This window comes from Oncorhynchus kisutch, linkage group LG9 (genome assembly GCF_002021735.2).
Source record: "Oncorhynchus kisutch isolate 150728-3 linkage group LG9, Okis_V2, whole genome shotgun sequence".
NCBI classification, from domain to species: Eukaryota; Metazoa; Chordata; class Actinopteri; order Salmoniformes; family Salmonidae; genus Oncorhynchus; species Oncorhynchus kisutch.
Window position 1 is genome coordinate 30,751,566 of NC_034182.2, and position 18,542 is coordinate 30,770,107.

The following is an 18,542-nucleotide window of genomic DNA, read 5'->3' on the forward strand; positions in this document are numbered from 1 at the left end:
AAGGGACGGATGTGGAGGAGGCAATACAGCTACAAATAGTGACCTCAGCATCTTTGACACAAGTCCTTTGTTATGGACATGGTAACTATATTTGAGCTGGAATGGACAGAATTTGTATGTCAGCAGTTGAAATCAGCAGCAGATTTGAGTGATTAACCCCAACAAGATCAGACTAGAACCAAAAACATCTATAGTTGGCTATAGCCTATTGGAAGAATTATGCATGACCTCAGTCAGACCATCACTTATCAATTGTCATGTCAAAATACAAATAAATATCGTGTTAGGCTGAAAGTTGAATAAGTTTCTCAAACCACAGGCCGACAGACAGGATAAACTGCAGGTAATAAACAAGGCAAATATTTGGCCGCATGGTTCTTTCTGTATCCCCAAGCTGTTCAAAACAAGGGGACAGCATAGTCATTATTTTGTTGATGCCAGACAGGCCTATTGATCTATACTTACAACGTGACTGTTCTGTTGGGGAAGGAGTCCGGGGGTAACACCTGATGGAGTTCCATATTGCTGCAGACCACTTTCCTATCCGCCGTGGCCACTGATGGTGTGCTTTTCCCTGCGCTCTTTGAACCTTCATCATATGATTTACAGTCAGATGATACCGCAGAGCCATCGCCTCCGAGTAGCAAAACAAATAACAATTGCAACAAAGCAACCGCACATGCCCTCATTTTCAAAATATATTCCAAGATAATTAGGCTACTGTAGCATTGGCAAATAAAATAATATATTAATATCAAGTAGCGCAGGAGGCTGGGAATTGTGTGTGTAGTATAAAATGGCCTGGTTCTTTCTGGAAATAAGGGTGAGCCAAAACGTCCCTCAGAATACCCGGACAGTTTTAGTCATGTTGCAAACATCTTGTCCACTATAATGTGGATTTGGATTCCCTCCTCCATTTCTTGCAAAGGTTTCGATGTATGTGTTCAGCATCAATCAATCCGAGAGAGGGTCTGTACATCCTTTGTTTGTCAAACGACACGATTCACAATTCCATTTCGTCATAAGGTCTTTGCAGCCTTCCCGAAAAAAAAACCAACAACTGTTCACTTGTAATTGTAACGATTTTTCAGGGTTACACAACGAAACTTCCGCGATAGAGAAAATATGTTCTTTGTTGCCAATAGCGCGGATCTAATTGAGAATTTGCCTACTCCACCAAGAGACAGCTGCAGTCATCCCAAGATAACACACTCTAATTTCAGGAAATTTGATCACGCCTTAGCTTTAAAAACTTTCTCCTTAAGAGAACTCATCCCGAGAGCCGTAGACTGGAACACTTAAATAGCATTACAACTAACTAAAACAGCTGTTAGCAACTTTTCACTTTAGTGGCGCCCATCGACTCCAGTTGTTGGTGCAAAATGAAATCATGGGACATCTCCTAAAAAAAACGAAAGCAAGAAACATAATCCCACTCCGAGTTAGTCAGTAATCTTGTGTTTAAATATGAGTTAAAGTGGGTCCCTTCCAAATTTGAGTAAATATCCTGAATTGCTGTCCTTGACTTTCAATTGGAGCGTCCACGTCTCTCTCTGAAAGTATTCATTGGCTTTCTTTCCATTGAGAACTCTTCTCCCACAGTCCTGCCCTTGGCTCCATGTTGCAATTCCACCCACTGACGTCACTCCACATAGACCGCCTCTTTCTCCGATTCTCCCTGAGCAGTTGGATCTACCTTTAAATACAAAATAAATAAGACGATACTGTCTAGTAAAAGCATATTGATGCACGTACATCAGCAGTCATACAGCAAACAACCTCTCTTGATGCAGTTGTTAGGTCGGAAATGTTCTTAAATTTCATGGAAAATATTGTCCAGTATGAACTCAATGAACTTTTGAGCGTTCCTGAGACTGAGCAAACTTGTTGATTTGGAAATGTAGCCCAGTTAGTATTTACATACTGTTGTCGACCCGATTTATTGGCCGATGACTTGGATAAAATGTATTTGGTAACACATACTATACTAGTAATACTGCAATAAATACAGTAACAACATTGTAACAGCATTTTTGAAATGGTATGTAACAATATAACAATACGACATTGTTGTTACTAGTGCAATAATAGCATAACCACACATATCTACCTAGCTACACATGTCTACTTTGAAAACAAGGTGGCCAAGAAAATTAAACAATGATTTCATTTTAAAATGTGATTAAAGTAACCCTTGGCAATGCACCCCTTCTCTCTTTTACTGCACCCAGCATTGTATCTCCTCTCTTTCTAGGTGCCTTCACACAAAGCCCTCTTTTCACTTCTCAAACAAGTTCAGGCTAGCTTTGTAATGGGCAATCGCCATGAAAAGCCAGAGTCAGTCAGACAGGAAGAGACCATACAATAATTCAAATATGCAGTACTACAATACCCTTGTATAACACTATTGACATGTAAGGGCCCATAGAAACTAGATAAATACATTTTAGTAGAGTTGGGTTGCCAGACGCTGTCCGTCCGTCCGTCTGTCTATGTTCAGGTCAATTGAGCAGCTTGGCTTTAGAAGAGTGGCTGACAGACAAGCAGCGGAACCTCTCAGTCATCTCAGGAAACGTCAAACCCAGAGGCTGCACAGCTTTAACTTCCATTAGTCTTCATTTCAGGATCGCACAGGGCTTTGACGTCCACTAAAAGAAGGCTGTGTCCAAACATACGGACCACAGTCATTGTAGTAATAGGTTTTCCTTCTTCATGGAGAGAAAAACAAGGAATACTTTAGGATGACACAATGAAAGTTATTTAGAGGGGCGGTGTATTTTGGATGGCCTTCAATATTGACTGAAAAGAGACCAAAATAAGGTTACATAATACACCAAATCCATGAAATAATGTTATATGACTAAATTAAAGATATTTCTCCAGATGCAGGGTTGATCTCTATTATATTACACATAAACTATGATAATTGTCACTACAGTCCAATGTATGTCTGTAATGGCTAGCATTGACTGGTAATTTGATTAGTAGATTGTAATCTCCCAATAAAGCGCTCAGGACTAGTCACATGCCAAAGATTCAAGATGTCATTTCATTCTCTGGGTTATTTTTTTTTATCAATTAACTCATATGAGCACATTTGTGAGGTAAAATATAACTTCATGCATTTATGAAAATATTATTTAAAAAATCGAATTCAGCCAGGGTGCAGGACAGGTAACAAGTGATTAATGAGCAATGTGCAGGTTCACAGATACATATGCCTACATTAGCCTCATCTAACCGCTATCCTTTTTTTACTCGGCTACATCTTTCTTGTAGCCTACAAATATAATTTGTCCAGCGCTAGTTCACGTCATCGATCGTGAACAAGCACGAGTGAAGAGCTCCGAGTCTACGCACCAGTTCTTACTTGCTTTACTATTCAATATTTGACAAGAGAATTGACTTTTTTTTACATGTAGGCAAATAGAACCAACAGCCCTGAATGGAATTGTTTGCATAGAACGATGCTGAAACCATGTTCCCGAACTTTGCATGGGGCGCGGCAACATTCCCTTATCAAATCGAGGGTATGTAACAATAGTTTGTCTGGCGCTGGCGGTAGTCAAACAGTCCACGTGATCATTTCTTCAAGCGTTTGTAGATAGCTAGGTTCAGTAATTGGATTTAGGAAAGCTATTGCGCGTCCCCGAGATGAGATTCTCTGGCCAAGTGCAAGAAGTAGCCTACACAACTGCTGACAACCTATAGGCTACAGCAGGGCCGGCTTTAGCTTTTGGGGGCCCTAAACTAGATTTGTTTGGGGAGCCTCCCCACCAAACAGGCGAACATGTATGTTTTAAAGTTAATTTACTGCAATTCTACACATTTGACCATTGGGACTAGAGAAAATAGAGCCGTTTTATTAAGCATGCCTTCTGCAGTTCTACACATTTTGCCATGGGGCGTAGAGAATTGATCAATTTCATAACACATTTCATACAATTCTACTCATTTTGCCATGGGCTAGATAATTATTTTTGCAGTTTTAACTAAAGTTTTCTGCCGTTCTACAAATTTAGCCATCGGGCAGGGAGAGAAAATGTATACATTTTTAAGTTAATTTCCTGCAATTCTACCGATTAAGTCTTGGGGTGGAGAGACATTTTTGCACGTTTAAAGCTAATTTCATGCAATTCTACACATTTTGCCATGACTTAAGCCATGTTAATGATATCTGCGTGAGAGTGCCTAACAAAATCAATGGGGTGTCAGGGCCCCTTGACACGTGCCCGGTCGGTACATTTTTTAGCTGACACTGTCAGTGACTGACAAAACAAGAGAAACGTGTGCCTTGTGTACCAGTCAAAAGTTTGGACACACCTACTCATTCAAGGCTTTTTCTTCATTTTTACAATTTTATACATGTAGAATAATAGTGAAGACATCAAAACTATGAAATAACACATATGGAATCATGTAGTAACCACAAAAGTGTTAAACAAATCAAAATAGATATTAGATTTGAGATTTTTCAAAGTAGCAACCCTTTGCCTTGATGACAGATTTGCACACTAGTGGCATTCTCTCAACCAGCTTCATGAGGTAGTCACATGGAATGCATTTAAACTAACAGGTGTGCCTTGTTAAAGGTTCATTTGTGGAATTCCTTTCTTAATGCGTTTGAGCCAATCAGTTGTGTTGTGACAAGGTAGAGGTGGTAAACAGAAGATAGCCCCATTTGGTAAAAGACCAACAACAGCTCAAATAAGCAAAGAGAAACGACAGTCTATCATTACTTTAAGATGTGAAGGTCAGTCAATCTAGAACATTTCAAGAACTTTGAAAGTTTCTTCAAGTGCAGCTATGATTAAACTGGCTCTCATGAGGACCACAACAGGAAAGGAAGACTCAGAGTTTCCTCTGCTGCAGAGGATAAGTTCATTAGAGTTACCAGCCTCTGAAATTGCAGCCCAAATAAATGCTTCACATAGTTCAAGTAACAAACACATTAGGTGCGCATAGAAAGGAGTCATGAGTGCATTCAGGTGTGTGTGCAGCGGGCTAATTTTCTCCACAATAAACAAACAGGCTCATTCTGTTCAGAACATCCCAGGGTATTTTATATATTTTTATTTTATTTATTTAACTAGGCAAGTCAGTTAAGAATACATTCTTATTTACAATGACGGCCTACCCCGGCCAAACCCTAACCCAGACGACACTGGGCCAATTGTGCTCCGTACTATGGGACTCCCAATCACAACCAGTTGAGATACAGCTTGGACTCGAACCAGGTCTGTAGTGACGTCTCTAGCACTAAGATGTAGTGCTTCAGACCGAAAGCGCCACTCGGGACATGTCATCTTGTAACTGTACATCAAACATAGTGATTGTAAACGTTGACACTGTATATTACATTGATTATGATTTGGAGTGCACCTTTGGACTCACAGGTGTTTGACTTGCTTGTATGACATCAACGTTGTAGACCTATTTATTACAATCCTCAACGAGTCATCTTCATTTACAGCATTTCCCTAACTCGGACAACAAAACATATGCAAAAGTTGACCAATTACCGGGATGGATGTGGGCAACTTCTTGTCATGCACTGTGCTCAAGTTCAGAACCGCTGTCAGTCATACAGCGATGTAAAACGCAGAGCTGGAAGGGTCCTGTGTGTAGCCGGTGTAGAGAGTCAGGCGCAGGACAGCAATTATAAGTAATCAACGTACTTTTACTCAAAATGACAAATGTACAAAGTAACATCACGAGCACACAATGACGGACCGAAAATACAATAAACAATCACTCACAAATACAACGTGGGGAACAGAGGGTTAAATAATAAACAAGTAATTGATTGAGTGAAGCCAGGTGTGATAAGACAAAGACAGAACAAATGGAAAATGAAAAGTGGATCGGTGGTGGCTAGAAAGCCGGTGACGTCGACCGCCGAACCCTGCCCGAACAAGGAGAGGGACCGACTTCGGAAGTCGTAACAAGAGCCAGAGCTCTGACATCAGCACTGATGACACAGCTGCTTCTGAACGCTACCACGCCTTTTCCTTAGGCTGGTTCGCCTGGCCCGTGTTTGTGACCAGGGACTACCAAGAAGTGATAAGGTCTAATTTTGAGGTCAAATGCAAAGGACTGGGTTACAAAGGATCCAGACTGTCCAGGTTCTCCAAGGACGAGCCTATTATTTTTGTTATTGCTGACATCTTTGCGTTGAACTACTAGACGTCTTGGAGGGTGGAGCCTATGAAGTTTTGGGATTGAATAGTGACCAAGAGGCAGAGGGGGTGTTGGACCCGTCCTGGCATGATGACTCCTTGCTGTCCCCAGTCCACCTGGCCGTGCTGCTGCTCCAGTTTCAACTGTTCTGCCTGCGGCTATGGAATCCTGACCTGTTCACCGGACGTGCTACCTGTCCCAGACCTGCTGTTTTCAACTCTCTAGAGACAGCAGGTGTGGTAGAGATAATCTTAATGATCGGCTATGAAAAGCCAACTGACATTTACTCCTGAAGTGCTGACTTGCTGCACCCTCGACAACTACTGTGATTATTATTATTAGACCATGCTGGTCATTTATGAACATTTGAACATCTTGGCCATGTTCTGTTATAATCTCCAGCCGGCACAACCAGAAGAGGACTGGCCACGCCTCATAGCCTGGTTCCTCTCTAGGTTTCTTCCTAGGTTTTGGCCTTTCTAGGGAGTTTTTCCTAGCCACCATGCTTCTACACCTGCATTGCTTGCTGTTTGGGGTTTTAGACTGGGTTTCTGTACAGTACTTTGAAATATCAGCTGATGTACGAAGGGCTATATAAATACATTTGATTTGATTTGTGGGGTGTCATGGCTGGCTGTGGTTCCTGACGACCTTAAGAAACTGCTGAAGTACATTAGGGGTAAAGAGGACAATGGCCCTGTTCCAGTACTTTGAAAATACTTTTCAAAATGTCCACTTCACAGCTTCCACAAATCCACTTCAGCTCCATTTAAAAGCAGTCAATTCAAAGGATAAATTGAAGTTTGAGAATCGATCATTTCCTGTGTTTTTCCATGAGTGTTAGTAAATTCATGACTTGAATCACCTGCCTAGAGCCAATAAAATTGAGCCAAACCTTGAGTGAGGAGAAAGCAATTAACATTAATAGAGTTGCTTGCTATTGTTTATTTTTTTGCACAGTAAACAGATTGAACATCCATTACAGTTGTCACATCGAATTGTGTCACATTGATTGCTTCAGGTGAACACTATTTGAGAATGAGCCATTTCCTTTTGTTGCTGGTTGTCACTTTCCATTAGCATGAGTGGAGTCCTGTAACAGTGCAACGGACACACACACGCACGCACGCACACACACACACACACACACACACACACACACACACACACACACACACACACACACACAAACACGGTGTTGTTTGACTGTCATTTGTGAACTCAGGCGTTGTTGGACAATGATAGCTACCACTTTTCACAGGACACATTCAATAACCCTGCGGTCTACATCACAGAAAATGGCTTCTCCCAGGTGGGGCCAGTGGACATGGAAAACATCCAGCACTGTGGGTTTTACCAGGACATCATCCAGGTTAGTAGCCAGAGGTAATGACCACAGCAGGCCACAATAGAGGTACTGCATATTATGGAGAATCTATCATTTTAGGATGTTACTTTCTTCTGAAAGTCAATTTGACCAGTCGCTTCTTGTACTATTTTAACCTCTGAAAGGTTGCTTTGCACATCAAATCCTAGTATATATGCAAGATCCAGAAACTATGGAGGCTGAGTCACCTGATTCCCATTTGATGATCCTGTTCCGTTGTCTTGGGTATGTAGGCTATTTCACTTCAACAGAGAAAGGTTGAGAGAGAGAGAGATTATGGCTATCACAATACAACGGGATCTTGTTCTTTTGTAACGTGCAAAGAAAGTATTTTCAGATTAGCCCTTAATGTGCATTGTCACGTATTTAATAAGTATAGCGCCATCTATTATTAACTTGCTGTTTGTCCCTTTGTTCTAGATCTCAGAGAGGATGGTGTTGACGTGCTAGTTTAATTCACCTGGTCCTTCCTGGATAACTTTGAATGGGCCGACGGTTTCGCTTTGGCCTGTTCCACATGGACTTTTCTTGACCAGAGTGACCGTGCACCGCGTACCACTCTGGAAGAGGGTACTCCGGGATCATCTCCAAGTACAGATCTCAGACCAGGACAAATAACTAAACAGCCAATGGGCACAGATAAAATCATCCAAATCAGCCAATAAAAGCCATTTTTTGCTCAATGTTCTGTTCTAATCAAATACAACCAAGCTTGGCCCATTTTGATTTGCCCATCTGAAATACATTATAGTTGTGAAGTCTTTAAGACGTTCCTTCTCACCACTTTTCTCTGTCAACCCTGAAAATGTTTTGTAAAAGAGTGCTAAGCTCATTCGGCTCCCTTCGCAAGAAAGTGATTTTTGTCTGATTTCTTCCCTGACTTTGGCATAGAACTGCAAGGACCCGGCCAAAGAGTGTTACGTTTATTCAAGTGAATGCAAATTTGTATTATATCCTGCCCAATTCCCAGTCAATCTGTACAAAGGGTTTTTGGAGGGTAGAGGAGGATGGAGAATTCCCTACACAGAGTATGGAGCCAGCTATAAGCCATCCAGGCCTAGCTGTTGTTGCCAATGCAGGGTTGGTCGGGGGCACAAGTCTACAGAGGAGTGTGTGTTTCTGTGTCTGTGTGCCTGCGTGCACATGATCGTATGTGTGTGTTGGCATCTTTGTGTGTGTGTCTGCGTCTTTGAATGTGTGTGTGTAATCTTATATCTCAACCCGCAAGGCCCCTATATGGCTCAGATTAGTTTTTTTTGAGATCCTATACAGCCCTCATGGTGAAAAAAATACACAATGCCACTCATTGTGCCCGGTGGAGGGTTAGAGTTGAGTGAGCGCTTGATGTAACACTAAGAGTAAATCCTACTGGGCCTGGGTAGGGAGTGGCGCCAGACAGGAGCCCATACCCAGGTATGAATGATCACATAGTCTAATGCAGATTTGTATTTACAAACAGTGAATCAGAGATTATGCGCAGGGGTTACTGGGAAGTCAGTACATTATGAGGGAAGAGATTTACGCACATTCAAATGTGCAGGACGAGGACAAAGATTTGAATGGAAAAACATTTACCAACCAAATGTAAGCAAATTGTGCACTTCTGCTCAAGGTTTGTTCACTGTGCTATACAGTGGCAGGGGAAAAGTCTGTGTACATACCGTACTGTCAATATACAAGGGAAACGATCCTCGACTTCAATGGTAAAAGGCATCGTCAGATTTGTTCTTATCGTAAAATATAAACGATCCGTCCATAGGGGGCTGAGGTAAAGGATCCACCCATAGGGGGCTGAGGTAAAGGATCCGCCCATAGGAGGCTGAGGTAAAGGATCCGCCCATAGGAGGCTGAGGTAAAGGATCAGCCCATAGGGAGCTGAAGTAAAGGATCAGCCCATAGGGGGCTGAAGTAAAGGATCCACCCATAGGAGGCTGAGGTAAAGGATCAGCCCATAGGGAGCTGAAGTAAAGGATCCGCCCATAGGGGGCTGAGGTAAAGGATCCGCCCATAGGGGACTGAGGTAAAGGATCCACCCATAGGAGGCTGAGGTAAAGGATCCGCCCATAGGGGGCTGAGGTAAAGGATCAGCCCATAGGGGGCTGAGGTAAAGGATCCACCCATAGGAGGCTGAGGTAAAGGATCAGCCCATAGGAGGCTGAGGTAAAGGATCCACCCATAGGGGGCTGAGGTAAAGGATCCACCCATAGGAGGCTGAGGTAAAGGATCCGCCCATAGGAGGCTGAGGTAAAGGATCAGCCCATAGGGAGCTGAAGTAAAGGATCAGCCCATAGGGGGCTGAAGTAAAGGATCCACCCATAGGAGGCTGAGGTAAAGGATCAGCCCATAGGGAGCTGAAGTAAAGGATCCGCCCATAGGGGGCTGAGGTAAAGGATCCGCCCATAGGGGACTGAGGTAAAGGATCCACCCATAGGAGGCTGAGGTAAAGGATCCGCCCATAGGGGGCTGAGGTAAAGGATCAGCCCATAGGGGGCTGAGGTAAAGGATCCACCCATAGGAGGCTGAGGTAAAGGATCAGCCCATAGGAGGCTGAGGTAAAGGATCCACCCATAGGGGGCTGAGGTAAAGGATCCACCCATAGGAGGCTGAGGTAAAGGATCAGCCCATAGGGGGCTGAGGTAAAGGATCCACCCATAGGAGGCTGAGGTAAAGGATCAGCCCATAGGGAGCTGAAGTAAAGGATCCGCCCATAGGGGACTGAGGTAAAGGATCCGCCCATAGGGGGCTGAGGTAAAGGATCCGCCCATAGAAGGCTGAGGTAAAGGATCAGCCCATAGGGAGCTGAAGTAAAGGATCCGCCCATAGGGAGCTGAGGTAAAGGATCAGCCCATAGGGGACTGAGGTAAAGGATCCGCCCATAGGGGGCTGAGGTAAAGGATCAGCCCATAGGGAGCTGAAGTAAAGGATCCGCCCATAGGGGACTGAGGTAAAGGATCCGCCCATAGGGGGCTGAGGTAAAGGATCCGCCCATAGGGGGCTGAGGTAAAGACTCAGAGACAGGACTACAGTGCTGTGGTCTATAGACTCAGAGACAGGACTACAGTGCTGTGGTCTGTAGACTCAGAGACAGGACTACAGTGCTGTGGTCTATAGACTTAGAGACAGGACTACCGTGCTGTTGTCTATAGACTCAGAGACAGGACTACAGTGTTGTGGTCTATAGACTCAGAGACAGGACTACAGTGCTGTGGTCTATAGACTCAGAGAAGGGACTACAGTGTTGTGGTCTATAGACTTAGAGACAGGACTGCAGTGCTACAGCATAAAGACTCAGGGACAGGACTACTGAATGGTCGCCTCCGACACAGTTAAAAGGGACAGATGCTATGGCTGCATTGAAAGGAACTTGACAGTACAAAAGGTACCAAAAACAGTCCTAGGTCTATTGGTGGGTTTGCTCCTTGCAGTCCTTTCAGATGATGCAAGGAAAGATAGTCACTAAGAGACTTGAGATGTGACATGTATCGTCAGTCTCCCTTTGTAATTGTCACGTTCTGACCTTTATTTCCTGTGTTTTGTATTTAGTTAGTATGGTCAGGGCGTGAGTTGGGTGGGTAGTCTATGTTTTATTTTCTATGATTTGGGGTTTTCTATGTTTCGGCCTAGTATGGTTCTCAATCAGAGGCAGGTGTCATTAGTTGTCTCTGATTGAGAATCATACTTAGGTAGCCTGGGTTTCACTGTGTGTTTGTGGGTGATTGTTCCTGTCTTTGTGTTTTGCACCAGATAGGGCTGTTTAGGGTTTCACACGGTTCTTGTTTTGTTGTATCAGTTGTTCATGAGTAAGTTTACATATTAAAAGAACCATGGACACTTACCACGCCGCATATTGGTCCTCTGATCCTTTTCGCCTCTCCTCTTCGGAAGAAGAGGAGGAAATCCCTTACAGTAATGCCAAAAATGACAGTCAACCTGGGGTTTATTCATTATGTCTTGCAATGGAAACGGTTTACCATTTAAGAACCAAACGGAACAAAACAGGGCGGGACCAATAGAAACTCTCGTTTTTGTTGCTAAACTTTTTCAGTTCGCAGTAAACGGTTTCTGTGGCAAAACGTTTTTCAACAGAATCGCCGTCATCTATACACCCCTGCTCTTAGTCTCAGATGGTTCTGTTGACATACTGTACGCTCCTAACAATGTTTTTATGTCTTTACTCATTCATCTGTAGCATATGCTCCTTTACCATCTTTGTTTGATTTGAATGTTGCTTTGTCCGTTTTTCTCTCTCCACCCGTTTTCTGTGCTAAAAGTAAGGAATGTAAATATTTACTTCATACCCTTGTGGTCCTGACTGGAACATCCTTTGTGTGTCCTTCTGAACCCGTTTCATACAAATGTTCCTCTGTGAACAATAGTGTGTACTGTATGTCAAGCCTGACCTGTAGCTTTGGTTGGGCCCCTGTTTTGCCATCTCATCTTTCCATTCGATTGAATTCAAAGCCATCAATGCCATTCAATAAAAGGTATTAAACACATCCAAATAGATTGACTGTATTATGAGCCTGTCAGTGTGGATAAAACTCATTTCAACAGCCTTGCTGAACAACAGATGTCATCCTGCCACCAGAAAACCAGGGTGGCATTTGTGTACGTGCCCCAGCTGCCCCGGCAGCTGTACAAACTCCCGACTGTGAGAAACTACCCAGAGAACAAGGTGAAAATCCTCCCTCAAGTCACGTGTTGACTCTATGTACATAGTGTGGTTAATTCTGGCTTCATTTAATGTATGGACTGTGTACAATGGACTGTAGAACCTGCATAGCTGAGGCTGTTCTTTCTATGGGCAAGCCATTGCAAACCACCACTGAATGGCACGTCATGCACCTAAATATTTTGACGGGAAACTTAGGGGGGGGGACAACTTTTATCTGATAAATTAATGAAATTGCTCACTTAAGTTTGAGTGGGCATTGACAATAGAACAGCCTTGGTTGTATGGTGTTAGTATCGTAAGAAGTTGGTATAAAATTGAATGTTTTCTTAACCCTGAAATTATACAAATTAAATCATATTTACTTGTTATTTTCAACTACATAAGTGGATTTATTTGTTGTTTTGTTTTTAAAGCATTAAAATATGTTCCTTTCACTCTACTTGGAGACGAGTGAACGTTGGAGGATATTTGTGTTGTCTTACACTGCCACTATGTGGAACCAAATAGAACTACAGCTTTGTTGCGAAATTAAGTGATCATGAACACAATGTGACATCACATAATACGGTGTTTTGAACCCATAAAAATGATCACCAACCATCTCTCCATAACTCCCTAAACCATATCTGTCGTTATGATATATTTAGAATACAAATAAGATGAATATAAAATATCAATATTTATGCCCCAGTATGAAGGGAAGCATAATTTGTATTATGTATTATTATGCGACTTTGTTGTTTGCATTAATAAGCATATTGTGGCATGACGTATCTTCGGCTATGCAGATTGTTTTCAACAGATGTGAAAAATGCCTCCGTGGACCTCCTCTAAGTCAAGCAGAATGATATTCTCTTTTGTCTTGTGATGAATAACAACCTATTGTGCGGCCGTCAATAACGTATTTGAAACCAGCGGTGAATATTTCTACGCGGGTTTTTTAAATATATGTAAGATTTAACAATATTTTACACCACTTCTCTAACCTGACTTGAAAACATTTGGCCCAGAAAATAAATGCTTTAAAGTTCATTCAAGTTTGCCTCTTATTTTACAGTGAATAACAACATTAAAGGCCCAGTGAAGTCAGAAACGCGGTTTCCTGTGTTTTATATATTTCCACACTATGAGGTTGGAATAATACTGTGAAAATGTTTTTAAAAAAAGGATATAATAATGCCCTTTTAGTGTAAGAGATGTTGAAAACACCAGTTGAAATTTCAGCCTGTTTTGGTGGGATGGAGTTTCCGCCTGCCTGGTGACATCATCAGATGGTAAATTTGTTAATAGACAAGAGAGTTCCAAACCTCTCTGCCAATAACAGCTAGTTATCAGTTTACCACTCCCCACTCAAATCACTCCCATATGAGTCCAAGCAAAATAATTTTTTGAGAAATTGCTCTTTGCTAAGAAGCAATTTTTGTTTCTCTTTGACCATTTCAATTGAAAACAATAAGAGTAAAGTACTTCGTTGTTACCCAGAAATTATTTGATATTGAGATAAAAATGGCTGCATTGGACCTTTAAGAGCAGAATATAAGTATGGTAAAGGGGTACTTCACTACTTTTTTTAAAGCACCATAATTATTCTCTTCAGCACCATACCAAAGTCTCCATATATGAAAACAGCATTGTTCTATTTTCTCCAGTCAAAAGGATAAGATGAAAAGGTTATACGAAAATTACCCCCTATGATGTCATCGAGGGTAGCGATAAAGTGTGGAAAATAGTAAATGAACACACTAATAATAATTTTATGACAAATTAATAATACAATTCAGTTAGGATCATACAAAACTGTGCAACCTATAGTCCTACCAACTCCCAAAATGCATTTTGTACACATTACATTTGGTAAACACAATAATAAAGTGGTTGTTTTCAGTATCAAATTGAAGGTTAAACAAAATATGTTGTTATTTCCCTATGATTTATGCTTGTCAAAGTACGTCATTTTTGCTAGAAATTCCAGATTGGACTGGATGAGTAATTTCCCAGCTAGTGTCTCTCATTACTGATTGATTCATCTTTCCATGTGACTAGCTAGGGAGCAGTATGGATGAGATAACTGCTCCGGAATTGATTGCATGAAATATAAGAAGAAGTTAGTACTGCGCCTAACGAGCAGCAAGATTGGCCTTTTGTGATAGTCTGGATGGGATAATATGTGCCTATTGCAGGTTTGAATGCTGAAACATTAATTAACATTTAAATAATTCACTGTTACAGACTATTTTATTAAGCCCCACGAATATTCAACTTTAATTCATTACAAGGGGGAATTTATTCTGATTAGGCTGTGATGTAGAAAGTCGCTCAGGAAGCCGTTTCCAAACGTGCTTTCCAATTAAGCCGCAAATATATCATGTATATAGATAGATATAGATTGATTCTGAATTAGGACGTTTAATTGTAACATTCAATCACAGTCGCCGATGGAGATCTGTGCCGATGAACATTCCCACAAATTAGCAAAGGAGGCACATTTGTATTTGGCCAAACTTAACTTGTTATATTTTGACAGGCCCTATAAAATATTCAACGGCCAGAGAACTCATTTACCTAATATAAATATCTGAATAATTTAGCTGCTAATTAACTAGTATCTCCATAATAAATTATGTAAAAATGTCTGAGTTTGATGTCTTGACATATTCAGGTACAGAGGCGCTGACTTCTAGAAAATAATTACCTTTTCTATTTACTGATTGCCCTCATATGCATATTCCCGGGAGAAATGGTGTAATGAAATTGTTTCTTTAATGTCAAGATAAAGAGATGTACCCCTTGTGTACTGAACTGATAGCTTCCATGTATCTCCCCATTTCTTCCTCTCTCACATCCCTGGTCTTCTTATCTCAGTCTCTCTCTCAGCCAATCAGAAAGTGACAGAGGAGAAGTTTCTCTTTCACCCTCTCTCCCTCTCTCTCATATGTATATGTATGCCTCTGTCCATCTTCCCTGTCTCGCTTTCTCTTTCACCCTCTCTCTCCCCCCTCTCTACAGAGCTCATCTCTTTCCCTCATTCTAATCGTATCGCTCAGTCTCCGTTGACAAGAGAGGAGAAGAAAGAAACAGCCCAAACTTTATAAATCCCATTGACCTATTTCACCAGACTTTTAGCTGGGAATGTATAATCATGCCAAACACTGAAGAGGAAATTTAGAAGTAATGTGTTATTTTTCCCCCACTTCTCCTCATCACAACCTCGATACCCCCCTCTTCTTTGAGCTGGAAGCCATTTCTGTGGAGGGGGGGGGGGGGTAAATGCTTTTAGGTGGCGTTACTCGCTCTTTCAAAGCTCCGCAGCTACTTTTGTCCACGTCGTAAGAAGCGTGACATCGGAGTTAAAAAGTGCTTTGGATAGCCTCGACATTGAATCTTGAATTTGGGGATGAGACAAGATTGAGGGACGAATGCTTCTGCCTCGAAGACAGGAACCGGAATTAGTGCTAGCCATGCAGAGAACTAAATTACACAGAAATTACAGATGATCTCAACCGCATACAAGCAATTTTGGGATCTGTGTTGAAACATATCTATAGCAGAACAGCAAAAATGCTCATATACATTTATAGAGCTTCTGATCATTTTCTTGCCTTAGTACCTGACTTATATATCTTAGACCAGGGTTTCCCAAACTCGGTCCTGGGGCCCCCCCTGGGTGCACATTTTGTTGTTTGCCCTAGCATTACACAGCTGATTCAAATAACCAACTCATGATCAAGCTTTGATTATTTGAATCAGCTGTGTAGTGCAAGGGCAAAAACAAACACGTGCACCCAGGGGGGGCCCCAGGACCGAGTTTGGGAAACCTTGTCTCAGACCGCCCTTTGCAAAATATTAAATACAAATGTAATCTGTGAATACAAAATTCACTGCTAAGTGTTTTGTCCACATAATACTAACACGTTGTTTTCATCAGTAGAGAAACGTGTGAAATTGTGTTCACTGTTTCCGGAAATCAGTTAATCCTCCTGCACAACATTCTAAATCATCCCATCAGTGTCATACCATGGTCACAACATATTGCAAGATCTAGGCAATGGCGGCTGTCTAATTGTTATGCTTTTTTACAATATTGCGGACATGCAGAGGTGCAGAGAATTAAGTTGTGTTCCTTCTACATAACATAACCTACATAACATACATAAGGCCTATACATTCATATCAGTTGTGTTCCTTCTACATAACATACATAACATACATAAGGCCTATACATTCATATCAGTTGTGTTCCTTCTACATAACATAACCTACATAACATACATAAGGCCTATACATTCATATCAGTTGTGTTCCTTCTACATAACATAACATACATAACATACATAAGGCCTATACATTCATATCAGTTGTGTTCCTTCTACATAACATAACATACATAACATACATAAGGCCTATACATTCATATCAGTTGTGTTCCTTCTACATAACATAACATACATAACATACATAAGGCCTATACATTCATATCAGTTGTGTTCCTCCATTGTATTATTCAACTTTCCTTTAGTTCTATTGTGGATTGTGTTGATATGTGCCAATGGAAAGTCTACAAAACTATGAGCAAACCAACCTTTGTTTTGAATACGTGATGATACCGATTAATTAATGCCATTATTTTGTCAGGGATAATATTTGATTTGATGTATAATGAAATTGTTTGGTAAAATATGCATTGCCCATAATTCTGCACCTTTGGATAGTTGAACTTCTAATTTTGATCATTATGAATTAGTGACGGCAAAGAAAATGTATTAGCAATTTTGATGGTATAATATAGTTCTGCTGATTGTATTTATGTTTGAGAAGGCAACTATATTTTGACAAATGCATTTACTGTTTTGCAAAAAAGCCACAGAGTTTTGAAAATCGACAACATTGTTTCAAAAAACGCTAGTATGCATGTGAGAAAAATGTAAAATTGCAATGATAACAAACTATTCATAGTTTTCTTTGTGGTCCACCCTGAGAAACAGGAAATGACGTCGCCAAACGACTGTTCAAGCCCAACTTTTCCCCGTGTATGACGGCTTTTCGTGATAGAGGTTCTCAGACCCCTTGGAAAATGTCAAGCTAGTAGTACATTCAGCCGCTCCTGAGAGCACAGCGGACAAAGTGTAAGGAGATCAAGCAGAGTGTAAGTAGACCTAGCAGGGTGAGAGAGAAGCCGCCTGTATGTGTCAGCCAGGTCGTTCAATTTGATGTCGAAATTGGACGTCTATCCATGTCTGAGGACGTCGGGAAATGCCTTGGAGAACCGTCCACAAGGGCCAACAGCGAGCATTACTACCATCAAGTAGGCATGGGTTTTGCTAGGGAGTTGTGGACGGCGATGGTAGATCGGTGTAATCCCACGACTCTGGATCAGAAGGTTGTGTGATCTTTTTTCGTCGTTGATTTGAACCCTATCGTGAACCTGAACCCTTACCTTAACCATTCCCAAATGAGTGCCTAAACTTAACCCTCAACTTCGAAATATGACGTTTGTAGAAATGGAACGATACCGAGCAGCAGGAGCAACAAAAAACACGTAGAAATTCGACGTTTGGAGAAACTTCGAAGTTGGACGTTTGAAGAACATGGATGAACGTCTAACTCTGTAGTGAGACTGTGAGAGCTTGTTGGTTTGTGTTGAGGTGGCCAATGAGCCACCTCAATCATGGCAGAAACCACAGGGGAGAGAGAGAGCGAGTGAGTGTGTGTGTGTGTGTGTGTGTGTGTGTGTGTGTGTGTGTGTGTGTGTGTGTGTGTGTGTGTGTGTGTGTGTGTGTGTGTGTGTGTGTGTGTGTGTGTGTGTGTGTGTATCACACCGGGACAACTGTAACCAGTTGAAATAAGAAGTGACTATATTCTGATGTGATGATACCAGGAGTAGCAAAGAGAGAAATATACACTATTGTTCCCTTTGAAAATGTCAACAAAGACAGAGACAAAATCTGAAAGACCCTTGTCATTGACACTCACCCAAACCACAACACCCCAAAACATTATCTAACCATTTCCACAAAAACATAAATTATCCCTACCAAAATGGTCAATAAAACTTTCCAAGCCTGATAATCATCCTAAAATCACCCTAAAACATACAGTTTCAGTAATCCCCATCGAATGCTGCCTCCTTAGCCTCACGCCAAAAGGTATCAGTTCTAAGTAAACGGAGATGCCTCCGTCCACCATCCTCTCGCTAGTGAGAGAGCAGGGAGGTGAGGTGGTGGTGGGGAGCAACAATGTGTCTCGCTAACACTAATTAGCTCTAAGTGTTGTACGACATGCTCCCGCTCATCCGCGTTGTCA

At 41.6% G+C, this 18,542-nt stretch overlaps 1 protein-coding gene across 2 annotated transcripts in view; it reads right to left on the minus strand.

Moving 5' to 3' along the window:
• The window catches only part of LOC109897041 (adhesion G protein-coupled receptor A3), a 60,006-nt gene extending 58,346 nt beyond the window's left edge, over positions 1 to 1,660 (minus strand). For both annotated transcript variants that reach the window (XM_031832399.1, XM_020491555.2), the window contains exon 1: positions 466 to 1,660. In XM_031832399.1, coding sequence (XP_031688259.1) covers positions 466 to 689 — 224 coding nt within the window. In that variant the 5' untranslated portion in view covers positions 690 to 1,660. The remainder of the gene's footprint in view (positions 1 to 465) is intronic.
• Positions 1,661 to 18,542: the final 16,882 nt, after the last annotated feature.